The sequence below is a fragment of the Lissotriton vulgaris genome, chromosome 2_1, assembly GCF_964263255.1.
Source record: "Lissotriton vulgaris chromosome 2_1, aLisVul1.2, whole genome shotgun sequence".
Lineage (NCBI taxonomy): Eukaryota > Metazoa > Chordata > Amphibia > Caudata > Salamandridae > Lissotriton > Lissotriton vulgaris.
Window position 1 is genome coordinate 16084849 of NC_141687.1, and position 22304 is coordinate 16107152.

Sequence of the window (22304 nt, forward strand, 5' to 3'; positions counted from 1 at the left end):
AGCCTGGGAATGCAAGAGGGATACAAGATGGACACCCTGCAAGCCTGGGACGTGCAAGAGGGATACAAGATGGACACCCTGCAAGCCTGGGAATGCAAGAGGGATACAAGATGGACACCCTGCAAGCCTGGGACGTGCAAGAGGGATACAAGATGGACACCCTGCAAGCCTGGGAATGCAAGAGGGATACAAGATGGACACCCTGCAAGCCTGGGACGTGCAAGAGGGATACAAGATGGACACCCTGCAAGCCTGGGAATGCAAGAGGGATACAAGATGGACACCCTGCAAGCCTGGGACGTGCAAGAGGGATACAAGATGGACACCCTGCAAGCCTGGGAATGCACGAGAAATACATGATGGACACCCTGTAAGCCTGGGAATGCAAGAGGGATACAAGATGGACACCCTGCAGGCCTGGGAATGCAAGAGGGATACAAGATGGACACCCTGCAGGCCTGGGACAAGCAAGAGGGATACAAGATGGACACCCTGCAAGCCTGGGACGTGCAAGAGGGATACAAGATGGACACCCTGCAAGCCTGGGACGTGCAAGAGGGATACAAGATGGACACCCTGCAAGCCTGGGAATGCAAGAGGGATACAAGATGGACACCCTGCAAGCCTGGGAATGCAAGAGGGATACAAGATGGACACCCTGCAAGCCTGGGAATGCAAGAGGGATACAAGATGGACACCCTGCAAGCCTGGGACATGCAAGAGGGATACAAGATGGATACCCTGCAGGCCTGGGACAAGCAAGAGGGATACAAGATGGATACCCTGCAGGCCTGGGACAAGCAAGAGGGATACAAGATGGATACCCTGCAGGCCTGGGACAAGCAAGAGGGATACAAGATGGACACCCTGCAAGCCTGGGACGTGCAAGAGGGATACAAGATGGACACCCGTGCAAGCCTGGGAATGAAAGAGGGATACAAGATGGACACCCTGCAAGCCTGGGACGTGCAAGAGGGATACAAGATGGATACCCTGCAGGCCTGGGAATGAAAGAGGGATACAAGATGGATACCCGTGCAAGCCTGGGAATGAAAGAGGGATACAAGATGGATACCCTGCAAGCCTGGGACATGCACGAGGGATACAAGGTGGACACCCTGCAAGCCTGGGAATGCAAGAGGGATACAAGATGGACACCCGTGCAAGCCTGGGAATGAAAGAGGGATACAAGATGGATACCCGTGCAAGCCTGGGAATGAAAGAGGGATACAAGATGGATACCCTGCAAGCCTGGGACATGCACGAGGGATACAAGGTGGACACCCTGCAAGCCTGGGAATGCAAGAGGGATACAAGATGGACACCCTGCAAGCCTGGGACGTGCAAGAGGGATACAAGATGGACACCCTGCAAGCCTGGGACATGCAAGAGGGATACAAGATGGACACCCTGCAAGCCTGGGACGTGCAAGAGGGATACAAGGTGGACATCCTGCAAGCCTGGGAATGCACGAGGGATACAAGATGGACACCCTGCAAGCCAGGGAAGGCAAGAGGGATACAAGATGGACACCCTGCAAGCCTGAGAATGCACGAGGGATACAAGATGGACACCCTGCAAGCCTGGGGCGTGCAAGAGGGATACAAGATGGACACCCGTGCAAGCCTGGGAATGAAAGAGGGATACAAGATGGATACCCGTGCAAGCCTGGGAATGAAAGAGGGATACAAGATGGATACCCTGCAAGCCTGGGACATGCACGAGGGATACAAGGTGGACACCCTGCAAGCATGGGAATGCAAGAGGGATACAAGATGGACACCCTGCAAGCCTGGGACGTGCAAGAGGGATACAAGATGGACACCCTGCAAGCCTGGGACATGCAAGAGGGATACAAGATGGACACCCTGCAAGCCTGGGACGTGCAAGAGGGATACAAGGTGGACACCCTGCAAGCCTGGGAATGCATGAGGGATACAAGATGGACACCCTGCAAGCCAGGGAAGGCAAGAGGGATACAAGATGGACACCCTGCAAGCCTGAGAATGCACGAGGGATACAAGATGGACACCCTGCAAGCCTGGGACATGCAAGAGGGATACAAGATGGATACCCTGCAAGCCTGGGACGTGCAAGGGGATACAAGATGGACACCCGTGCAAGCCTGGGAATGCAAGAGGAAGGGGGGCTAAGGAGAGATATGGAGGGAAAGGTACAAGAATGAGATCTGGTCACATGCCCACAAAAGGGGGTCTGTCCTAAAGAGGAGGTCTAGTCAGATGTTCACAAAAGGGTGCCTGTCCTCAAGAGGAGATCTGGTCACGTGCCCACAAGAGGGGATCTGGTCAGGTGCCCACAAGAGGGGATCTGGTCATGTGCCCACAAAGAGAGGATCTGGGCACTGGTCATAAAGAGGAGATCTGGTCACATGCCCACAAGAGGGGATCTGGTCACATGCCTACAAGAGGGGATCTGGTCACATGCTCACAAAGAGGGGATCTGGTCACATGCCCACAAAGAGGGGATCTGGTCACATGCCCACAAAGAGGGGATCTGGTCCCATGCCCACAAAGAGGGGATCTGGTCACATGCCCACAAAGAGGAGATCTGGTCACATGCCCACAAGAGGGGATTTTGCCTCCTGTTGTAAAGAGGAGAACTGGTCATATGCACGCAAGAGGGAATCTGGCACCGGTCATAAAGAGGAGATCTGGTCACATGCCCACAAGAGGGGATCTGGTCACATGCCCACAAGAGGGGATCTGGTCACATGCTCACAAAGAGGGGATCTGGTCACATGCCCACAAAGAGGAGATCTGGTCACATGCCCACAAGAGGGTATTTAGCCTCCTGTCGTAAAGAGGAGAACTGGTCATATGCACGCAAGAGGGAATCTGGCACCGGTCATAAAGAGGAGATCTGGTCACATGCCCACAAGAGGGGATCTGGTCATGTGCCCACAAGAGGAGACCTGGTCACGTGCCCACAAAGAGGGGATTTGTGCAGCAGTCCTAAAGAAAAGATCTGGTCACATGCCCACAAGAGGGGATCTGGTCACATGCCCACAAAGAGGGGATCTGGTCACTGGTCATAAAGAGGAGATCTGGTCACATGACACAAGAGGGGATCTGGTCACTGGTCATAAAGAGGAGATCTGGTCACATGCCCACAAGAGGGGGATCTAGCCTCCTGTCCTAAAGAGGAGAACTCGTCATATGCCCACAAGAGGGGATCTGGCACCGGTCATAAAGAGGAGATATGGTCACATACCCACAAGAGGGGATCTGGTCACATGCCCACAAAGAGGGGATCTGGGCACCGGTCATAAAGAGGAGATCTGGTTACATGCCCACAAGAGGGGATCTGGTCACATGCCCACAAAGAGGGGATCTGGGCACCGGTCATAAAGAGGAGATCTGGTCACATGCCCACAAGAAGGGATCTGGTCACATGGTGGGTAAAGACCTACAAGGGGATCAGGCCGGAAATAAGCAAGAATGTCATCTGGTCACGTGCTGACAACAGGGACCTGGACACCTGTCCTCAAGAGGAGATCTAGTCAGATGTCCTCAAGAGATCTAGTCAGATGTTAAGAGAGGGTCTGGATACCTGCTTCGCTCACAGGAGGAGCAAGTCACATTTCCAAAGGGAAGCTGCTGGCAGTTGCCCTCAAGATGGGGCAGATGCCACAGATGGCATCATTATTCCATCACTGATGCCGCAAACGACTGGAGTGCACGGCCTGGACCCTACATGCCGCCTTCATAAGGGCATAGATATATGGAACGGCCCTAGCCAGGGCTCGTGGCCAGCAGGGTGTGGCGCAGGTGTACTGAGCACAAAAGTACAAAGGTCAGGCCCTCTGCCTAGTATACACTGGGAGGGGCTGGGGGAGGTGCACAGCAGGCTGTGGGGAATGTAGTATCAATGTGGGGCATGAATCCTTCTCCAATATGGTGTGCAGGGCCAGTGGTTGATCGCTCTCTATATATATGGGGGTTGTACTAAGTGCAGCGACTGAGTTCTAAGAAAGGGGCACTGAGTGCAAGAACCATTCGCAGGCGAGGTTGCAGATGTGTGTAGAGCGAGGCGAGACTGTGGATCTGTGCAGAGCGAGGCGAGGCTGCGGATCACTGCAGAGCGAAGCTAGGCTGTGGATCTATGTAGGGAGGGCAAGGCTGCGGATCCGTGTAGAGGGAGGCGAGGCCATGGATCTATGTAGGGAGGGCAAGGCTGCAGATCCGTGTAGAGAGGGCAAGGCTGCGGATCCGTGTAGAGCGAGGCGAGGCTGTGGATCTATGTAGAGAGGGCAAGGCTGCTGCTCCGTGTAGAGCAAGGCAAGGCTGCGGATCTGTGTAGAGTGATGCGAGGCTGTGGATCTGTGCAGAGCGAGGCGAGGCTGCGGATCACTGCAGAGTGTGCAAGGCTGCGGATTGGTGTAGAGCGGGCAAGGCTGCGGATCTGTGTAGAGAGGGCAAGGCTGCAGATCTGTGTAGACCGAGGCGAGGCTGCAGATCTGTGTAGAGCGAAGCGAAGCTGCGGATCTGTGTAGAGCGAAGCAAGGCTGCGGACCTGTGTAGAGCGAGGCGAGGCTGCGGATCACTGCAGAGCGAAGCTAGGCTGTGGATCTATGTAGGGAGGGCAAGGCTGCGGATCCGTGTAGAGGGAGGCGAGGCCATGGATCTATGTAGGGAGGGCAAGGCTGCAGATCCGTGTAGAGAGGGCAAGGCTGCGGATCCGTGTAGAGCGAGGCGAGGCTGTGGATCTATGTAGAGAGGGCAAGGCTGCTGCTCCGTGTAGAGAGGGCAAGGCTGCGGATCTGTGTAGAGCGAGGCAAGGCTGCGGATCTGTGTAGAGCGAGGCGAGGCTGCGGATCTGTGTAGAGCGAGGCGAGGCTGCGGATCTGTGTAGAGCGAGGCGAGGCTGCGGATCTGTGTAGAGCAAAGCGAGGCTGCGGATCTGTGTAGAGCGAAGCGAGGCTGCGGATCTGTGTAGAGCGAAGCGAGGCTGCGGATCTGTGTAGAGCGAAGCGAGGCTGCAGATCTGTGTAGAGCGAAGCGAGGCTGCGGATCTGTGTAGAGCGGGCATGGCTGCGGATCTGTGTAGAGAGGGCAAGGCTGCAGATCTGTGTAGAGCGGGAGAGACTGCGGATCTGTGTAGAGCGAAGCTAGGCTGTGGATCTATGTAGAGAGAGCAAGGCTGTGGATCTGTGCAGAGCGAGGCGAGGCTGCGGATCTGTGCAGAGCGTGCAAGGCTGCGGATCGGTGTAGAGCGATGCGAGGCTGTGGATCTGTGCAGAGCGTGCAAGGCTGCAGATCTGTGTAGAGCAAGGCAAGGCTGTGCATCTATGTAGAGTGTGCAATGCTGCAGATCTGTGTAGAGCGGGCAAGGCTGCGGATCTGTGTAGAGAGGGCAAGGCTGCGGATCTGTGTAGAGAGGGCAAGGCTGCGGATCTGTGTAGAGAGGGCAAGGCTGCAGATCTGTGTAGAGCAAGGCAAGGCTGTGCATCTATGTAGAGTGTGCAATGCTGCAGATCTGTGTAGAGCGGGCAAGGCTGCGGATCTGTGTAGAGAGGGCAAGGCTGTGGATCTTTGCAGAGCGAGGCGAGGCTGCGGATCTGTGTAGAGCGAGCCGAGGCTGCAGATCTGTGCAGAGCGAGCCGAGGCTGCGGATCTGTGCAGAGCGAGGCGAGGCTGCGGATCTGTGCAGAGCGTGCAAGGCTGCGGATCAGTGTAAAGCGGGCAAGGCTGCGAATCTGTGTAGAGAGGGCAAGGCTGTGGATCTTTGTAGAGCAAGGTGAGGCTGCGGATCTGTGTAGAGCGAGCATGGCTGCGGATCTGTGTAGAGCAAGGCAAGGCTGTGCATCAATGTAGAGTGGGCAACGCTGCAGATCTGTGTAGAGCGGGAGAGGCTGCGGATCTGTGTAGAGCGAAGCTAGGCTGTGGATCTATGTAGACAGAGCAAGGCTGCGGATCCGTGTAGAGCAAGGCGAGGCTGTGGATCTATGTAGAGAGGGCAAGGCTGCGGATCCGTGTAGAGCGATGCGAGGCTGTGGATCTGTGCAGAGCGAGGCGAGGCTGCGGATCTGTGCAGAGCTAGGCAAGGCTGCGGATCTGTGTAGAGCGAGGCAAGGCTGCGGATCTGTGTAGAGCGAGGCAAGGCTGCGGATCGGTGTAGAGCGGGCAAGGCTGCGGATCTGTGTATAGCAAAGCTAGGCTGTGGATCTATGTAGAGAGGGCAAGGCTACGGATCCGTGTAGAGCAACGCAAGGCTGTGGATCTATGTAGAGAGGGCAAGGCTGCGTGTAGAACGAGGCTGTGGATCTATGTAGGGAGGGCAAGGCTGCGGATCCGTGTAGGGAGGGCAAGGCTGCGGATCCGTGTGAGAGGGCAAGGCTGCGGATCCGTGTGAGAGGGCAAGGCTGCGGATCCGTGTGAGAGGGCAAGGCTGCGGATCCGTGTAGAGCGAGGCAAGGCTGTGGATCTATGTAGTGAGGGCAAGGGTGTGGATCTGTGTATAGCGATGCAAGGCTGTGGATCTGTGTAGAGTGAGGCGAGGCTGCGGATCTGTGTCGAGCGGGCAAGGCTGTGGATCTGTGTATAGCGATGCAAGGCTGTGGATCTGTGTAGAGTGAGGTGAGGCTGCGGATCTGTGTCGAGCGGGCAAGGCTGCGGATCTCTGTAGAGCGAAGCAAAGCTGCGGATCTCTGTAGAGGGGGCAAGGCTGCGGATCTGTGTAGAGCGAAGCATGGCTGCAGATCTGTGTAGAGCGAGCAAGGCTGCGGATCTTTGTAGAGCGAGGCGAGGCTGCGGATCTGTGTTGAGCGGGCAAAGCTGCGGATCTGTGTAGAGCGAGCAAGGCTGCGGATCTGTGTAGAGAGGGCAAGGCTGCGGATCTGTGTAGGGCGAGGCGAGGCTGCAGATCTCTGTAGAGCGAGCAAGGCTGCGGATCTGTGTAGAGAGGGCAATGCTGCAGATCCGTGTAGGGCGAGGCGAGGCTGCAGATCTCTGTAGAGCAAGTAAGGCTGCGGATCTGTGTAGAGAGGGCAAGGCGGCGGATCTGTGTAGAGCAAGGCAAGGCTGTGCATCTATGTAAAGTGGGCAACACTGCAGATCTGTGTAGAGCAAGGCGAGGCTGCGGATCTGTGTAGAGCGAGCATGGCTACGGATCTGTGTAGAGCAAGGCAAGGCTGTGCATCTATGTAAAGTGGGCAACACTGCAGATCTGTGTAGAGCGAAGCATGGCTGCAGATCTGTGTAGAGCGAGCAAGGCTGCGGATCTTTGTAGAGCGAGGCGAGGCTGCGGATCTGTGTTGAGCGGGCAAAGCTGCGGATCTGTGTAGAGCGAGCAAGGCTGCGGATCTGTGTAGAGAGGGCAAGGCTGCGGATCTGTGTAGGGCGAGGCGAGGCTGCAGATCTCTGTAGAGCGAGCAAGGCTGCGGATCTGTGTAGAGAGGGCAATGCTGCAGATCCGTGTAGGGCGAGGCGAGGCTGCAGATCTCTGTAGAGCAAGTAAGGCTGCGGATCTGTGTAGAGAGGGCAAGGCGGCGGATCTGTGTAGAGTGAGGCAAGACTGCAGATCTGTGTAGAGCGAAGCGAGGCTGCGGATCTGTGTAGAGCGAAGTGAGGCTGCGGATCTGTGTAGAGCCAAGCGAGGCTGCGGATCTGTGTAGAGCCAAGCGAGGCTGTGGATCTGTGTAGAGCGGGCATGGCTGCAGATCTGTGTAGAGAGGACAAGGCTGCGGATCTGTGTAGAGGGCAAGGCTGCAGATCAGTGTAGAGAGGGCAAGGCTGCAGATAAGTGTAGAGAGGGCAAGGCTGCAGATCTGTGTAGAGAAAGGCAAGGCTGTGCATCTATGTAGAGTGGGCAACGCTGCAGATCTGTGTAGAGCAAGGCGAGGCTGCGGATCTGTGTAGAGCGAGCATGGCTACGGATCTGTGTAGAGCAAGGCAAGGCTGTGCATCTATGTAAAGTGGGCAACACTGCAGATCTGTGTAGAGCGGGCAAGGCTGCGGATCTGTGTAGAGAGGGCAAGGCTGTGGATCTGTGTAGAGAGGGCAAGGCTGTGGATCTGTGTAGAGAAAGGCAAGGCTGTGCATCTATGTAGAGTGGGCAACGCTGCAGATCTGTGTAGAGCAAGGCGAGGCTGCGGATCTGTGTAGAGCGAGCATGGCTACGGATCTGTGTAGAGCAAGGCAAGGCTGTGCATCTATGTAAAGTGGGCAACACTGCAGATCTGTGTAGAGCGGGCAAGGCTGCGGATCTGTGTAGAGAGGGCAAGGCTGTGGATCTGTGTAGAGCGAGGCAAGGCTGCGGATCTGTGTAGAGCGAGGCAAGGCTGCGGATCTGTGTAGAGCAGGCAAGGCTGCGGATCTGTGTAGAGCGAGGTGACGCTGCAGATCCGTATAGAGTGAGGCAAGGCTGCGGATCTGTGTAGAGTGAGGCTACGGATCTCTGTAGAGCGAAGCGAGGTTGTGGATCTCTGTAGTGAGGTGAGGCTGCAGATCCATGTAGAGTGAGGCAAGGCTGCGGATCCGTGTAGAGCGAGGAGATGCTGCAGATTTATGTAGAGCAAGGCATGGCTGCGCATCCATGTAAAGCGGGCAAGGCTGCGAATTTGTGTAGAGCGAAGCTAGGCTGCGGATCTCTAAAGAGCGGGCAAGGCTGCAGTTCTGTGTAGAGCGAGGCGAGGGTGCGGATCAGTGTTGAGTGGGGAGAGGCTGTGGATCTGTGTAGAGCGAGGAGAGGCTGCGGATCTGTGCAGAGCGTGCAAGGCTGCGGATCAGTGTAGAGCGGGCAAGGCTGCGGATCTGTGTAGAGAGGGCAAGGCTGTGGATCTTTGTAGAGCAAGGTGAGGCTGCGGATCTGTGTAGAGCAAGGCAAGGCTGTGCATCAATGTAGAGTGGGCAACGCTGCAGATCTGTGTAGAGCGGGAGAGGCTGCGGATCTGTGTAGAGGGAAGCTAGGCTGTGGATCTATGTAGAGAGAGCAAGGCTGCGGATCCGTGTAGAGCAAGGCGAGGCTGTGGATCTATGTAGAGAGGGCAAGGCTGCGGATCCGTGTAGAGCGATGCGAGGCTGTGGATCTGTGCAGAGCGAGGCGAGGCTGCGGATCTGTGCAGAGCGAGGCGAGGCTGCGGATCTGTGTAGAGTGAGGCAAGGCTGCGGATCGGTGTAGAGCGGGCAAGGCTGCGGATCTGTGTATAGCAAAGCTAGGCTGTGGATCTATGTAGAGAGGGCAAGGCTGCGTATCCGTGTAGAGCAACGCGAGGCTGTGGATCTATGTAGAGAGGGCAAGGCTGCGTGTAGAACGAGGCTGTGGATCTATGTAGGGAGGGCAAGGCTGCGGATCCGTGTAGGGAGGGCAAGGCTGCGGATCCGTGTGAGAGGGCAAGGCTGCGGATCCGTGTGAGAGGGCAAGGCTGCGGATCCGTGTGAGAGGGCAAGGCTGCGGATCCGTGTAGAGCGAGGCAAGGCTGTGGATCTATGTAGTGAGGGCAAGGGTGGGGATCTGTGTATAGCGATGCAAGGCTGCGGATCTGTGTATAGCGATGCAAGGCTGTGGTTCTGTGTAGAGTGAGGCGAGGCTGCGGATCTGTGTAGAGCGGGCAAGGCTGCGGATCCGTGTAGAGCGAGGCGAGGCTGTGGATCTATGTAGAGCAGGCAAGGCTGTGGATCTGTGTATAGCGATGCAAGGCTGTGGATCTGTGTAGAGTGAGGCGAGGCTGCGGATCTGTGTCGAGCGGGCAAGGCTGTGGATCTGTGTATAGCGATGCAAGGCTGTGGATCTGTGTAGAGTGAGGCGAGGCTGCGGATCTGTGTCGAGCGGGCAAGGCTGCGGATCTCTGTAGAGCGAAGCAAAGCTGCGGATCTCTGTAGAGGGGGCAAGGCTGCGGATCTGTGTAGAGCGAAGCATGGCTGCAGATCTGTGTAGAGCGAGCAAGTCTGCGGATCTTTGTAGAGCGAGGCCAGGCTGCGGATCTGTGTTGAGCGGGCAAAGCTGCGGATATGTGTAGAGCGAGCAAGGCTGCGGATCTGTGTAGAGAGGGCAAGGCTGCGGATCTGTGTAGGGCGAGGTGAGGCTGCAGATCTCTGTAGAGCGAGCAAGGCTGCGGATCTGTGTAGAGAGGGCAATGCTGCAGATCCGTGTAGGGCGAGGCGAGGCTGCAGATCTCTGTAGAGCAAGTAAGGCTGCGGATCTGTGTAGAGAGGGCAAGGCGGCGGATCTATGTAGAGTGAGGCGAGACTGCAGATCTGTGTAGAGCGAAGCGAGGCTGCGGATCTGTGTAGAGCGAAGTGAGGCTGCAGATCTGTGTAGAGCCAAGCGAGGCTGCGGATCTGTGTAGAGCCAAGCGAGGCTGCGGATCTGTGTAGAGCCAAGCGAGGCTGTGGATCTGTGTAGAGCAGGCATGGCTGCAGATCTGTGTAGAGAGGGCAAGGCTGCAGATCAGTGTAGAGAGGGCAAGGCTGCAGATCAGTGTAGAGAGGGCAAGGCTGCAGATCAGTGTAGAGAGGGCAAGGCTGCAGATCTGTGTAGAGAAAGGCAAGGCTGCAGATCTGTGTAGAGCGAGCATGGCTGCGGATCTGTGTAGAGCAAGGCAAGGCTGTGCATCTATGTAAAGTGGGCAACACTGCAGATCTGTGTAGAGCGGGCAAGGCTGCGGATCTGTGTAGAGAGGGCAAGGCTGCGGATCTGTGTAGAGCGAGGCAAGGCTGCGGATCTGTGTAGAGCGAGGCGAGGCTGCGGATCTGTGTAGAGCAGGCAAGGCTGCGGATCTGTGTAGAGCGAGGTGACGCTGCAGATCCGTATAGAGTGAGGCAAGGCTGCGGATCTGTGTAGAGTGAGGCTACGGATCTCTGTAGAGCGAAGCGAGGCTGTGGATCTCTGTAGTGAGGTGAGGCTGCAGATCCATGTAGAGTGAGGCAAGGCTGCGGATCTGTGTAGAGCGAGGAGATGCTGCAGATTTATGTAGAGCAAGGCATGGCTGCGCATCCATGTAAAGCGGGCAAGGCTGCAGTTCTGTGTAGAGCGAGGCGAGGGTGCGGATCAGTGTTGAGTGGGGAGAGGCTGTGGATCTGTGTCGAGCGAGGAGAGGCTGCGGATCTGTGCAGAGCGTGCAAGGCTGCGGATCAGTGTAGAGCGGGCAAGGCTGCGGATCTGTGTAGAGAGGGCAAGGCTGTGGATCTTTGTAGAGCAAGGTGAGGCTGCGGATCTGTGTAGAGCGAGCATGGCTGCGGATCTGTGTAGAGCAAGGCAAGGCTGTGCATCAATGTAGAGTGGGCAACGCTGCAGATCTGTGTAGAGCGGGAGAGGCTGCGGATCTGTGTAGAGCGAAGCTAGGCTGTGGATCTATGTAGAGAGAGCAAGGCTGCGGATCCGTGTAGAGCAAGGCGAGGCTGTGGATCTATGTAGAGAGGGCAAGGCTGCGGATCCGTGTAGAGCGATGCGAGGCTGTGGATCTGTGCAGAGCGAGGAGAGGCTGCGGATCTGTGCAGAGCGTGCAAGGCTGCGGATCTGTGCAGAGCGTGCAAGGCTGCGGTTCGGTGTAGAGCGGGCAAGGCTGCGGATCTGTGTAGAGCAAAGCTAGGCTGTGGATCTATGTAGAGAGGGCAAGGCTGCGGATCCGTGTAGAGCAACGCGAGGCTGTGGATCTATGTAGAGAGGGCAAGGCTGCGTGTAGAACGAGGCTGTGGATCTATGTAGGGAGGGCAAGGCTGCGGATCCGTGTAGGGAGGGCAAGGCTGCGGATCCGTGTGAGAGGGCAAGGCTGCGGATCCATGTGAGAGGGCAAGGCTGCGGATCCGTGTAGAGCGAGGCAAGGCTGTGGATCTATGTAGAGAGGGTAAGGGTGGGGATATGTGTAGAGTGAGGCGAGGCTGCGGATCTGTGTAGAGCGGGCAAGGGTGCGGGTCTGTGTATAGCGATGCAAGGCTGTGGATCTGTGTAGAGTGATGCAAGGCTGTGGTTCTGTGTAGAGTGAGGCGAGGCTGCGGATCTGTGTAGAGCGGGCAAGGCTGCGGATCCGTGTAGAGCGAGGCTGTGGATCTATGTAGAGAGGGCAAGGGTGGGGATATGTGTAGAGTGAGGCGAGGCTGCGGATCTGTGTAGAGCGGGCAAGGGTGCGGATCTGTGTATAGCGATGCAAGGCTGTGGATCTGTGTAGAGTGAGGCGAGGCTGCGGATCTGTGTCGAGCGGGCAAGGCTGCAGATCTGTGTAGAGCGAGGCGAGGCTGCAGATCTCTGTAGAGCGAGCAAGGCTGCGGATCTGTGTAGAGAGGGCAAGGCTGCGGATCTGTGTAGGGCGAGGCGAGGCTGCAGATCTCTGTAGAGCAAGCAAGGCTGCGGATCTGTGTAGAGAGGGCAATGCTGCAGATCCGTGTATGGCGAGGCGAGGCTGCAGATCTCTGTAGAGCAAGTAAGGCTGCGGATCTGTGTAGAGAGGGCAAGGCGGCGGATCTGTGTAGAGTGAGGCGAGACTGCAGATCTGTGTAGAGCGAAGCGAGGCTGCGGATCTGTGTAGAGCGAAGTGAGGCTGCGGATCTGTGTAGAGCCAAGCAAGGCTGCGGATCTGTGTAGAGCCAAGCGAGGCTGCGGATCTGTGTAGAGCCAAGCGAGGCTGCGGATCTGTGTAGAGCGGGCATGGCTGCGGATCTGTGTAGAGAGGACAAGGATGAGGATCTGTGTAGAGGGCAAGGCTGCAGATCAGTGTAGAGAGGGCAAGGCTGCCGGTCTGTGTAGAGAAAAGCAAGGATGTGCATCTATGTAGAGTGGGCAACGCTGCAGATCTGTGTAGAGCGGGCAAGGCTGCAGATCTGTGTAGAGCAAGGCGAGGCTGCGGATCTGTGTAGAGCGAGCATGGCTGCGGATCTGTGTAGAGCAAGGCGAGGCTGTGCATCTATGTAAAGTGGGCAACACTGCAGATCTGTGTAGAGCGGGCAAGGCTGCGGATCTGTGTAGAGAGGGCAAGGCTGCGGATCTGTGTAGAGCGAGGCAAGGCTGCGGATCTGTGTAGAGCGAGGCGAGGCTGCGGATCTGTGTAGAGCAGGCAAGGCTGCGGATCTGTGTAGAGCGAGGTGACGCTGCAGATCCGTATAGAGTGAGGCAAGGCTGCGGATCTGTGTAGAGTGAGGCTACGGATCTCTGTAGAGCGAAGCGAGGCAGTGGATCTCTGTAGTGAGGTGAGGCTGCAGATCCGTGTAGATTTATGTAGAGCAAGGCATGGCTGCGCATCCATGTAAAGCGGGCAAGGCTGCAAATTTGTGTAGAGCGAAGCTAGGCTGCGGATCTCTGAAGAGCGGGCAAGGCTGCAGTTCTGTGTAGAGCGAGGCGAGGGTGCGGATCAGTGTTGAGTGGGGAGAGGCTGTGGATCTGTGTAGAGCGAGGAGAGGCTGCGGATCTGTGCATAGCGTGCAAGGCTGCAGATCTGTGTAGAGCGAAGCGAGGCAGCGGATCTGTGTAGGGCGAGGTGAGACTGGGGATCTGTGTAGAGCAAGGCTGCAGATCTGTGTAGAGCGAGCAAGGCTGCGGACCTGTGTAGAGCGAGGCGAGACTGGGGATCTGTGTAGAGCGAGGCGAGGCTGGGGATCTATGTAGAGTGGGCAAGGCTGCGGATCTGTGTAGAGCAAAGCGAGGCTGCGGATCCGTGTAGAGCGAGGTGAGGCTGCGGATCGGTGTAGAGCAAAGCGAGGCTGCGGATCTGTGTAGAGTGATGCGAGGCTGCAGATCTGTGTAGAGTGAGGCCAGGCTGCGGATGTGTAGAGCGAGGCCAGGCTGCGGATGTGTAGAGCGAGGCCAGGCTGCGGATCTGTGTAGATCGAGGTGAGGCTGCGGATCTGTGTAGAGCGAGGTGAGGCTGCGGATCCGTGTAGAGTGAGGCGAGGCTGCAAATCTGTGTAGAGCGAGGCGAGGCGAGGCTGTGGATAGTGTGTGGAACCAATCTTTGGATCTGGGAAGAGTGGGGCGAGGCTGAGGATCTGTGTAGAGCGAGACGAGGATACGGATCTGTGTAGAGCGGAGCGAGGCTGCGGATCTGTGCAGAGTGGGGCGAGGCTGGGATCTGTGTAGCGCCAGGCAAGGCTGAGGATCTGTGTAGAGCGGGGTGAAGCTGCGGATCTGTGTAGAGCGAGGCGAGCCTGCGGATGTGTGTAGGGCGAGGCAAGGTTGCGGATCAGTGTAGGGCGAGGCAAGGCTGCGGATCAGTGTAGGGCGAGGCAAGGCTGCGGATCAGTGTAGGGCGATGCAAGGCTGCGGATCAGTGTAGGGCGAGGCAAGGCAGCGGATCAGTGTAGGGCGAGGGAAGGCTGCGGATCAGTGTAGAGCGAGGCGAGGCTGCGGATCTGTGTAGAGCGAGGCGAGGCTGCGGATCTGTGTAGAGCGAGGCGAGGCTGCGGATCTGTGTAGAGCGAGGCGAGGCTGCGGATCTGTGTAGAGCGAGGCGAGGCTGCGGATCTGTGTAGAGCGAGGCGAGGCTGCGGATCTGTGTAGAGCGAGGTGAGGCTGCGTATCTGTGTAGAGCGAGGCGAGGCTGCGGATCTGTGTAAAGAGAGGCGAGGCTGCGGATCGGTGTAGAGCGAGGCGAGTAAGTAAGTAAGTAAGTAAAAATTTTATTGCACAAATATTTAAAATCATTGCAATATGCACATCCAGAAAATTACATTTTAAGTAAAAAGAAGTATTCAAGTCTGTTAAAAAAAGACAATAAAATTGATGGATTGGGTAAAGGGAAGGGAAAGCACAAAAGCCAAGGGAATGTCGCTTAGGGGGGGTTAAAATTCAAGCTTGCTCAGGTGATTGAATCGAGGCAAAGCTGCGGATGTGTAGAGCGAGGCGAGGCTGCGGATCTGTGAAGGGTGAGGCTGCGGATCTGTGTAGAGCGAGCTTGGCATGGCCAAAAGTTAAGCCTAGTGAACTTCAGAGTTAATGGTCATTAATCCAGTGAAGTCAATGGTGAAGGGATATGTGATGCCACCAGTCGTGCCAACAAGGAAATCATTTGTGATGTTGTGAGAGTTTAAGTGCAGTGCATATGGGGTAATATGACTATGTATCAAACAAGAACTGCCCAATTTCAGGAGCGTTCAGCCATAATATCTGCTGTTTTTATAATGCATGTTATTTTCCAACACTAGTCCCTTAGCAAATACAGGAAAAACATAACAGACACAAAGTCAAATACACAAACAGTGGGAATCTATCATGGGCTACGATTTTAGAACCAAGGTGTGTAAAGTGAATGTAGAAACCTTGCTCCCTTCGTCTGATCATTCATCTAAGTTGATGGAGTGATGTTTCCTATTAGATAAGTTGTTCCCACCATCCATGCCTCTACAAGAGATGGACTTTTTATTGGCGAGTGCTAAAGAGCTGGAGGTAAGATGGGTCTGGGAGTGGTGTGAGCTAGCTGTGAGCGTTAAAGGCCTTGGCTAATGAATACCTGGCAGGTGTGAAGGCCCTTGACTAAAAGATGCGTTTGTAGGACTGGGCGGTGTAGGGGCTCTTAGTAGTGATGTACACTGAATGTCAGTCTTTCGATTGGTTCCTTGAATCTACATTTTCTACGAATGACTTTTACGTTTCATGTGTCCTGCTTGAATTTCTGTTTTTCTATAGGACTTCTCATTTTCACACTAAGTATGTCAGGTAGTTCTGGTGTAAGGCGTTTATAAGTGATAGAGCAGTTCTGAGAATCCATCGTCTATCGGAAGCCAGTGTAGTGATTTTAGGAAGGGTTAGATGTGGTCTGTCTTATATGTGTTAGAGATAAGCCGGCTGCTGGGTCCAGAGCTGCATTCAGGAGGGAAAGCCTGGATTTGGGGAGTCAAGTGAGTGTCTGCAAGGGATGCCCCGCTGTGGGATGCTCAGCCCTGGCAGACACAGGTGGTCAGAGGTGTGAATGTGGCTGACATACGCTGAGAGTAAGTGCATTCTGGTACCTGGCGTCTTCCGGTGACTCCGCCACAATGTGGTAAACTCGGTCGTTGGTGACGATGTCCAAAGCATTCTCCTTCTCATGAATGTCAATGATTTCTCTGAAAGACATATAAGTTCTGCTGGTTATTAATTACAAACGGACAAGGAGTCACCAAATAAAAAGAAAAAACTTCAGTCACCAGAACCAAAGGCAAAGGAGCCCTCTGGAAACAATCACAGCAACGGAAGAGTCCAACAAACCTGCAAAAAACCTCCCCAGGCCTAGTGTGCACAGGGCAGCAAGCCACACAAGGCACTCTGTGTGCAAACTTACAGGGTCCCTGCACTAGCAGTTCCACAGGGTAACCCATGTGGTACATACCACTCTGCTACGAGAGGCGCACAGGGCTGCTCTACACACGAGTGCATAGGAACCGCCTACATGCTGCCATACAGGGCTCTCCCACGAGAGGCGCACAGGGCTGTCCAACGCAGACCTGCACATGGGGCTGTCCTCGGCTTCAGACATCCAATTCCTCAAACACTCCCTGCACATCCTGCAGACCTGGATGTTCAGCGCCTACTGAAGCTCAACCCAACCAAGGCAGAATCCTATTTACCAGGAACAAACAGGAAACAGTACAAACTGGACTCCATGACATGAACCTTGGCGGCTTCAAACCCAACTCTCATCGAATAGCAAGTCACTTGGATTCACCCTGGACACTAACCCCTCCCTCAAGGAGCACATCACAAAATACAAGATGGCCAGGTAGTAGCTCCCTTCTGAAAAAAGTGAAACATCTCTTACCTAAAGTGGCTTCAGCACTGCTGGTGAAGCCCTCGTACTCGAACCCCAGAATGGTGGGCGCGCCCTGCCTCACAACCTCCCAGACGCCTGACCGGCACCTCTTAAGAGCATCCTAAATTCTGCAGTAATCTCACCCAGAGCCTGACTAAATATGATCGCATCACCTCCACTCTAACGGAACTCCATTGCCTCGTCCTGCCGCCCGCACCGTCAAAGCCAGCTGCATTATTTACAAACCTATCACAACCAGCACCATCTTCAAAACCAGCTGCATCATTGACAGAGCCATCACGACCAGCACTATCTTCAAAACCAGCTGCATCATTTACAGAGTCATCACCACCAGCATCATCTTCAAAACCATCTGCATCATTTACAGAGCCATCACGACCAGCGCCATCTTCAAAACCATCTCCATCATTGACAGAGCCATCACCACCAGCACCATCTTCAAAACCATCTGCATCATTTACAGAACTATCACCACCAGCACCATCTTCAAAACCATCTGCATCATTGACAGAGCCATCACCACCAGCATCATCTTCAAAACCATCTGCATCATTTACAGAACTATCACCACGAGCACCATCTTCAAAACCATCTGCATCATTTACAGAGCCATCACCACCAGCACCATCTTCAAAACCATCTGCATCATTGACAGAGCCATCACCATCAGCATCATCTTCAAAACCATCTGCATCATTTACAGAGCCATCACCACCAGCACCATCTTCAAAACCATCTGCATCATTTACAGAGCCATCACCACCAGCACCATCTTCAAAACCATCTGCATCATTGACAGAGCCATCACCATCACCTTCAAAACCAGCTGCATCATTTACAGAGCCATCTCGACGGCACCATCTTCAAAACCATCTGCATCATTGACATAGCCATCACGACCAGCACCATCTTCAAAACCATCTGCATCATTGACAGAGCCATCACCACCAGCACCATCTTCAAAACCAGCTACATCATTGATAGAGCCATCACAACCAGCACCATCTTCAAAACCAGCTGCATCATTGACAGAGCCATCACCACCAGCACCATCTTCAAAACCATCTGCATCATTCACAGAGCCATCACGACCAGCACTATCTTCAAAACCATCTGCATCATTCACAGAGCCATCACGACCAGCACTATCTTCAAAACCATCTGCATCATTTACAGAGCCATCACCACCAGCACCATCTTCAAAACCATCTGCATCATTTACAGAGCCATCACCACCAGCACCATCTTCAAAACCATCTGCATCATTGACAGAGCCATCACGACCATCACCTTCAAAACCAGCTGCATCATTTACAGAGCCATCTCGACCAGCACTATCTTCAAAACCATCTGCATCATTGACAGAGCCATCACCACCAGCATCATCTTCAAAACCATCTGCATCATTTACAGAGCCATCACCACCAGCACCATCTTCAAAACCATCTGCATCATTGACAGAGCCATCACCACCAGCACCATCTTTAAAACCATCTGCATCATTTACAGAGCCATCACCACCAGCATCATCTTCAAACCATCTGCATCATTTATAGAGCCATCACGACCAGCACCATCTTCAAAACCATCTGCATCATTTACAGAGCCATCACCACCAGCACCATCTCCAAAACCAGCTGCTTCATTTACAGAGCCATCACGACCAGCACCATCTTCAAACCATCTGCATCATTTACAGAGCCATCACGACCAGCACCATCTTCAAACCATCTGCATCATTTACAGAGCCATCACGACGGCACCATCTTCAAAACCATCTGCATCATTGACAGAGCCATCACCACCAGCACCATCTTCAAAACCAGCTACATCATTGATAGAGCCATCACAACCAGCACCATCTTCAAAACCATCTGCATCATTGACAGAGCCATCACCACCAGCACCATCTTCAAAACCAGCTACATCATTGATAGAGCCATCACAACCAGCACCATCTTCAAAACCAGCTGCATCATTGACAGAGCCATCACCACCAGCACCATCTTCAAAACCATCTCCATCATTAACAGAGCCATCACGACTAGCACCATCTTTAAAACCATCTGCATCATTCACAGAGCCATCACGACCAGCACCATCTTCAAAACCATCTGCATCATTTACAGAGCCATCACCATCACCTTCAAAACCAGCTGCATCATTTACAGAGCCATCACCACCAGCACCATCTTCAAAACCATCTGCATCATTGACAGAGCCATCGCCACCAGCACCATCTTCAAAACCATCTGCATCATTTACAGAGCCATCACCACCAGCACCATCTTCAAAACCATCTGCATCATTTACAGAGCCATCACCACCAGCACCATCTTCAAAACCATCTGCATCATTTACAGAGCCATCACCATCACCTTCAAAACCAGCTGCATCATTTACAGAGCCATCACCACCAGCACCATCTTCAAAACCATCTGCATCATTGACAGAGCCATCGCCACCAGCACCATCTTCAAAACCATCTGCATCATTTACAGAGCCATCACCACCAGCACCATCTTCAAAACCATCTGCATCATTGACAGAGCCATCACCACCAGCACCATCTTCAAAACCACCTGCATCATTTACAGAGCCATCACCACCAGCACCATCTTCAAAACCATCTGCATCATTGACAGAGCCATCTCGACCAGCACTATCTTCAAAACCATCTGCATCATTGACAGAGCCATCACCACCAGCACCATCTTCAAAACCATCTGCATCATTTACAGAGCCATCACCACCAGCACCATCTTCAAAACCATCTGCATCATTTACAGAGCCATCACGACCAGCACCATCTTCAAACCATCTGCATCATTTACAGAGCCATCACGACGGCACCATCTTCAAAACCATCTGCATCATTGACAGAGCCATCACCACCAGCACCATCTTCAAAACCAGCTACATCATTGATAGAGCCATCACAACCAGCACCATCTTCAAAACCATCTGCATCATTGACAGAGCCATCACCACCAGCACCATCTTCAAAACCAGCTACATCATTGATAGAGCCATCACAACCAGCACCATCTTCAAAACCAGCTGCATCATTGACAGAGCCATCACCACCAGCACCATCTTCAAAACCATCTCCATCATTAACAGAGCCATCACGACTAGCACCATCTTTAAAACCATCTGCATCATTCACAGAGCCATCACCACCAGCACCATCTTCAAAACCATCTGCATCATTTACAGAGCCATCACCACCAGCACCATCTTCAAAACCATCTGCATCATTGACAGAGCCATCTCGACCAGCACTATCTTCAAAACCATCTGCATCATTTACAGAGCCATCACCACCAGCACCATCTTCAAAACCATCTGCATCATTGACAGAGCCATCACCACCAGCACCATCTTCAAAACCAGCTACATCATTGATAGAGCCATCACGACCAGCACCATCTTCAAAACCATCTGCATCATTGACAGAGCCATCGCCACCAGCACCATCTTCAAAACCATCTGCATCATTTACAGAGCCATCACCACCAGCACCATCTTCAAAACCATCTGCATCATTTACAGAGCCATCACCATCACCTTCAAAACCATCTGCATCATTTACAGAGCCATCACCACCAGCACCATCTTCAAAACCATCTGCATCATTGACAGAGCCATCGCCACCAGCACCATCTTCAAAACCATCTGCATCATTTACAGAGCCATCACCACCAGCACCATCTTCAAAACCATCTGCATCATTGACAGAGCCATCACCACCAGCACCATCTTCAAAACCATCTGCATCATTGACAGAGCCATCGCCACCAGCACCATCTTCAAAACCATCTGCATCATTTACAGAGCCATCACCACCAGCACCATCTTCAAAACCATCTGCATCATTGACAGAGCCATCTCGACCAGCACTATCTTCAAAACCATCTGCATCATTGACAGAGCCATCACCACCAGCACCATCTTCAAAACCATCTGCATCATTGACATAGCCATCACGACCAGCACCATCTTCAAAACCATCTGCATCATTGACATAGCCATCACGACCAGCACCATCTTCAAAACCATCTGCATCATTGACAGAGCCATCACCACCAGCACCATCTTCAAAACCAGCTACATCATTGATAGAGCCATCACAACCAGCACCATCTTCAAAACCAGCTGCATCATTGACAGAGCCATCACCACCAGCACCATCTTTAAAACCAGATGCACCATTTACTGAACCATCACCACCAGCACCATCTTCAAAACCATCTGCATCATTTACAGAGCCATCACCACCAGCACCATCTTCAAAACCAGCTGCATCATTTACAGAGCCATCACCACCAGCACCATCTTCAAAACCATCTGCATCATTTACAGAGCCATCACGGCCAGCACCATCTTCAAAACTAGATGCATCATTTACAGAGCCATCACGGCCAGCACCATCTTCAAAACTAGATGCATCATTTACAGAGCCATCACGGCCAGCGCCATCTTCAAAACCAGATGCATCATTTACAGAGCCATCACCATCAGCACCATCTTCAAACCATCTGCATCATTTACAGAGCCATCACGACCAGCACCATCTTCAAAACCATCTGCATCATTTACAGAGCCATCACCATCACCTTCAAAACCAGCTGCATCATTTACAGAGCCATCACCACCAGCACCATCTTCAAAACCATCTGCATCATTTACAGAGCCATCACGACCAGCACTATCTTCAAAACTAGATGCATCATTTACAGAGTCATCACCACCAGCATCATCTTCAAAACCACCTACATCATTTACAGAGCCATCACGGCCAGCACCATCTTCAAAACTAGATGCATCATTTACAGAGCCATCACGGCCAGCACCATCTTCAAAACTAGATGCATCATTTACAGAGCCATCACGGCCAGCACCATCTTCAAAACTAGATGCATCATTTACAGAGCCATCACGGCCAGCGCCATCTTCAAAACCAGATGCATCATTTACAGAGCCATCACCATCAGCACCATCTTCAAACCATCTGCATCATTTACAGAGCCATCACGACCAGCACCATCTTCAAAACCATCTGCATCATTTACAGAGCCATCACCATCACCTTCAAAACCAGCTGCATCATTTACAGAGCCATCACCACCAGCACCATCTTCAAAACCATCTGCATCATTGACAGAGCCATCACGACCATCATCTTCAAAACTAGATGCATCATTTACAGAGCCATCACGGCCAGCGCCATCTTCAAAACCAGATGCATCATTTACAGAGCCATCACCATCAGCACCATCTTCAAACCATCTGCATCATTTACAGAGCCATCACGACCAGCACCCCGCTTATCTTGAAGACAACCTCAGCATCTGTGGTGTTCTCAGCACACACACGCCCAGGACACCATCAGAGCGCAGACAAAGAAGTGCAAAAAAGAAAGCAGCAGGCCTTTTCCATCCATGCACCCAGGAAACAGAACAACGTCCAGGTATCCATCAGGACCATTGCATCGCTGCTCCAGTTTAGAAGTGCTGAAGACGCTGCATCACCGCGCGCGAGCCATCCTCAGCTCCGCGTCCTCTCCATCTACTCACGGACGTTAAGCTCGACTCTGACCATGTACAGC

General features: G+C 53.5%; 1 protein-coding gene across 1 annotated transcript in view; it reads right to left on the minus strand.

Annotated features, from left to right (window-relative positions):
* The window catches only part of LOC147729472 (unconventional myosin-X-like), a 763954-nt gene that overhangs the window by 77928 nt on the left and 663722 nt on the right, over positions 1 to 22304 (minus strand). The window contains exon 28 of the mRNA XM_086954339.1: positions 15894 to 15989. Coding sequence (XP_086810465.1) covers positions 15894 to 15989 — 96 coding nt within the window. The remainder of the gene's footprint in view (positions 1 to 15893; positions 15990 to 22304) is intronic.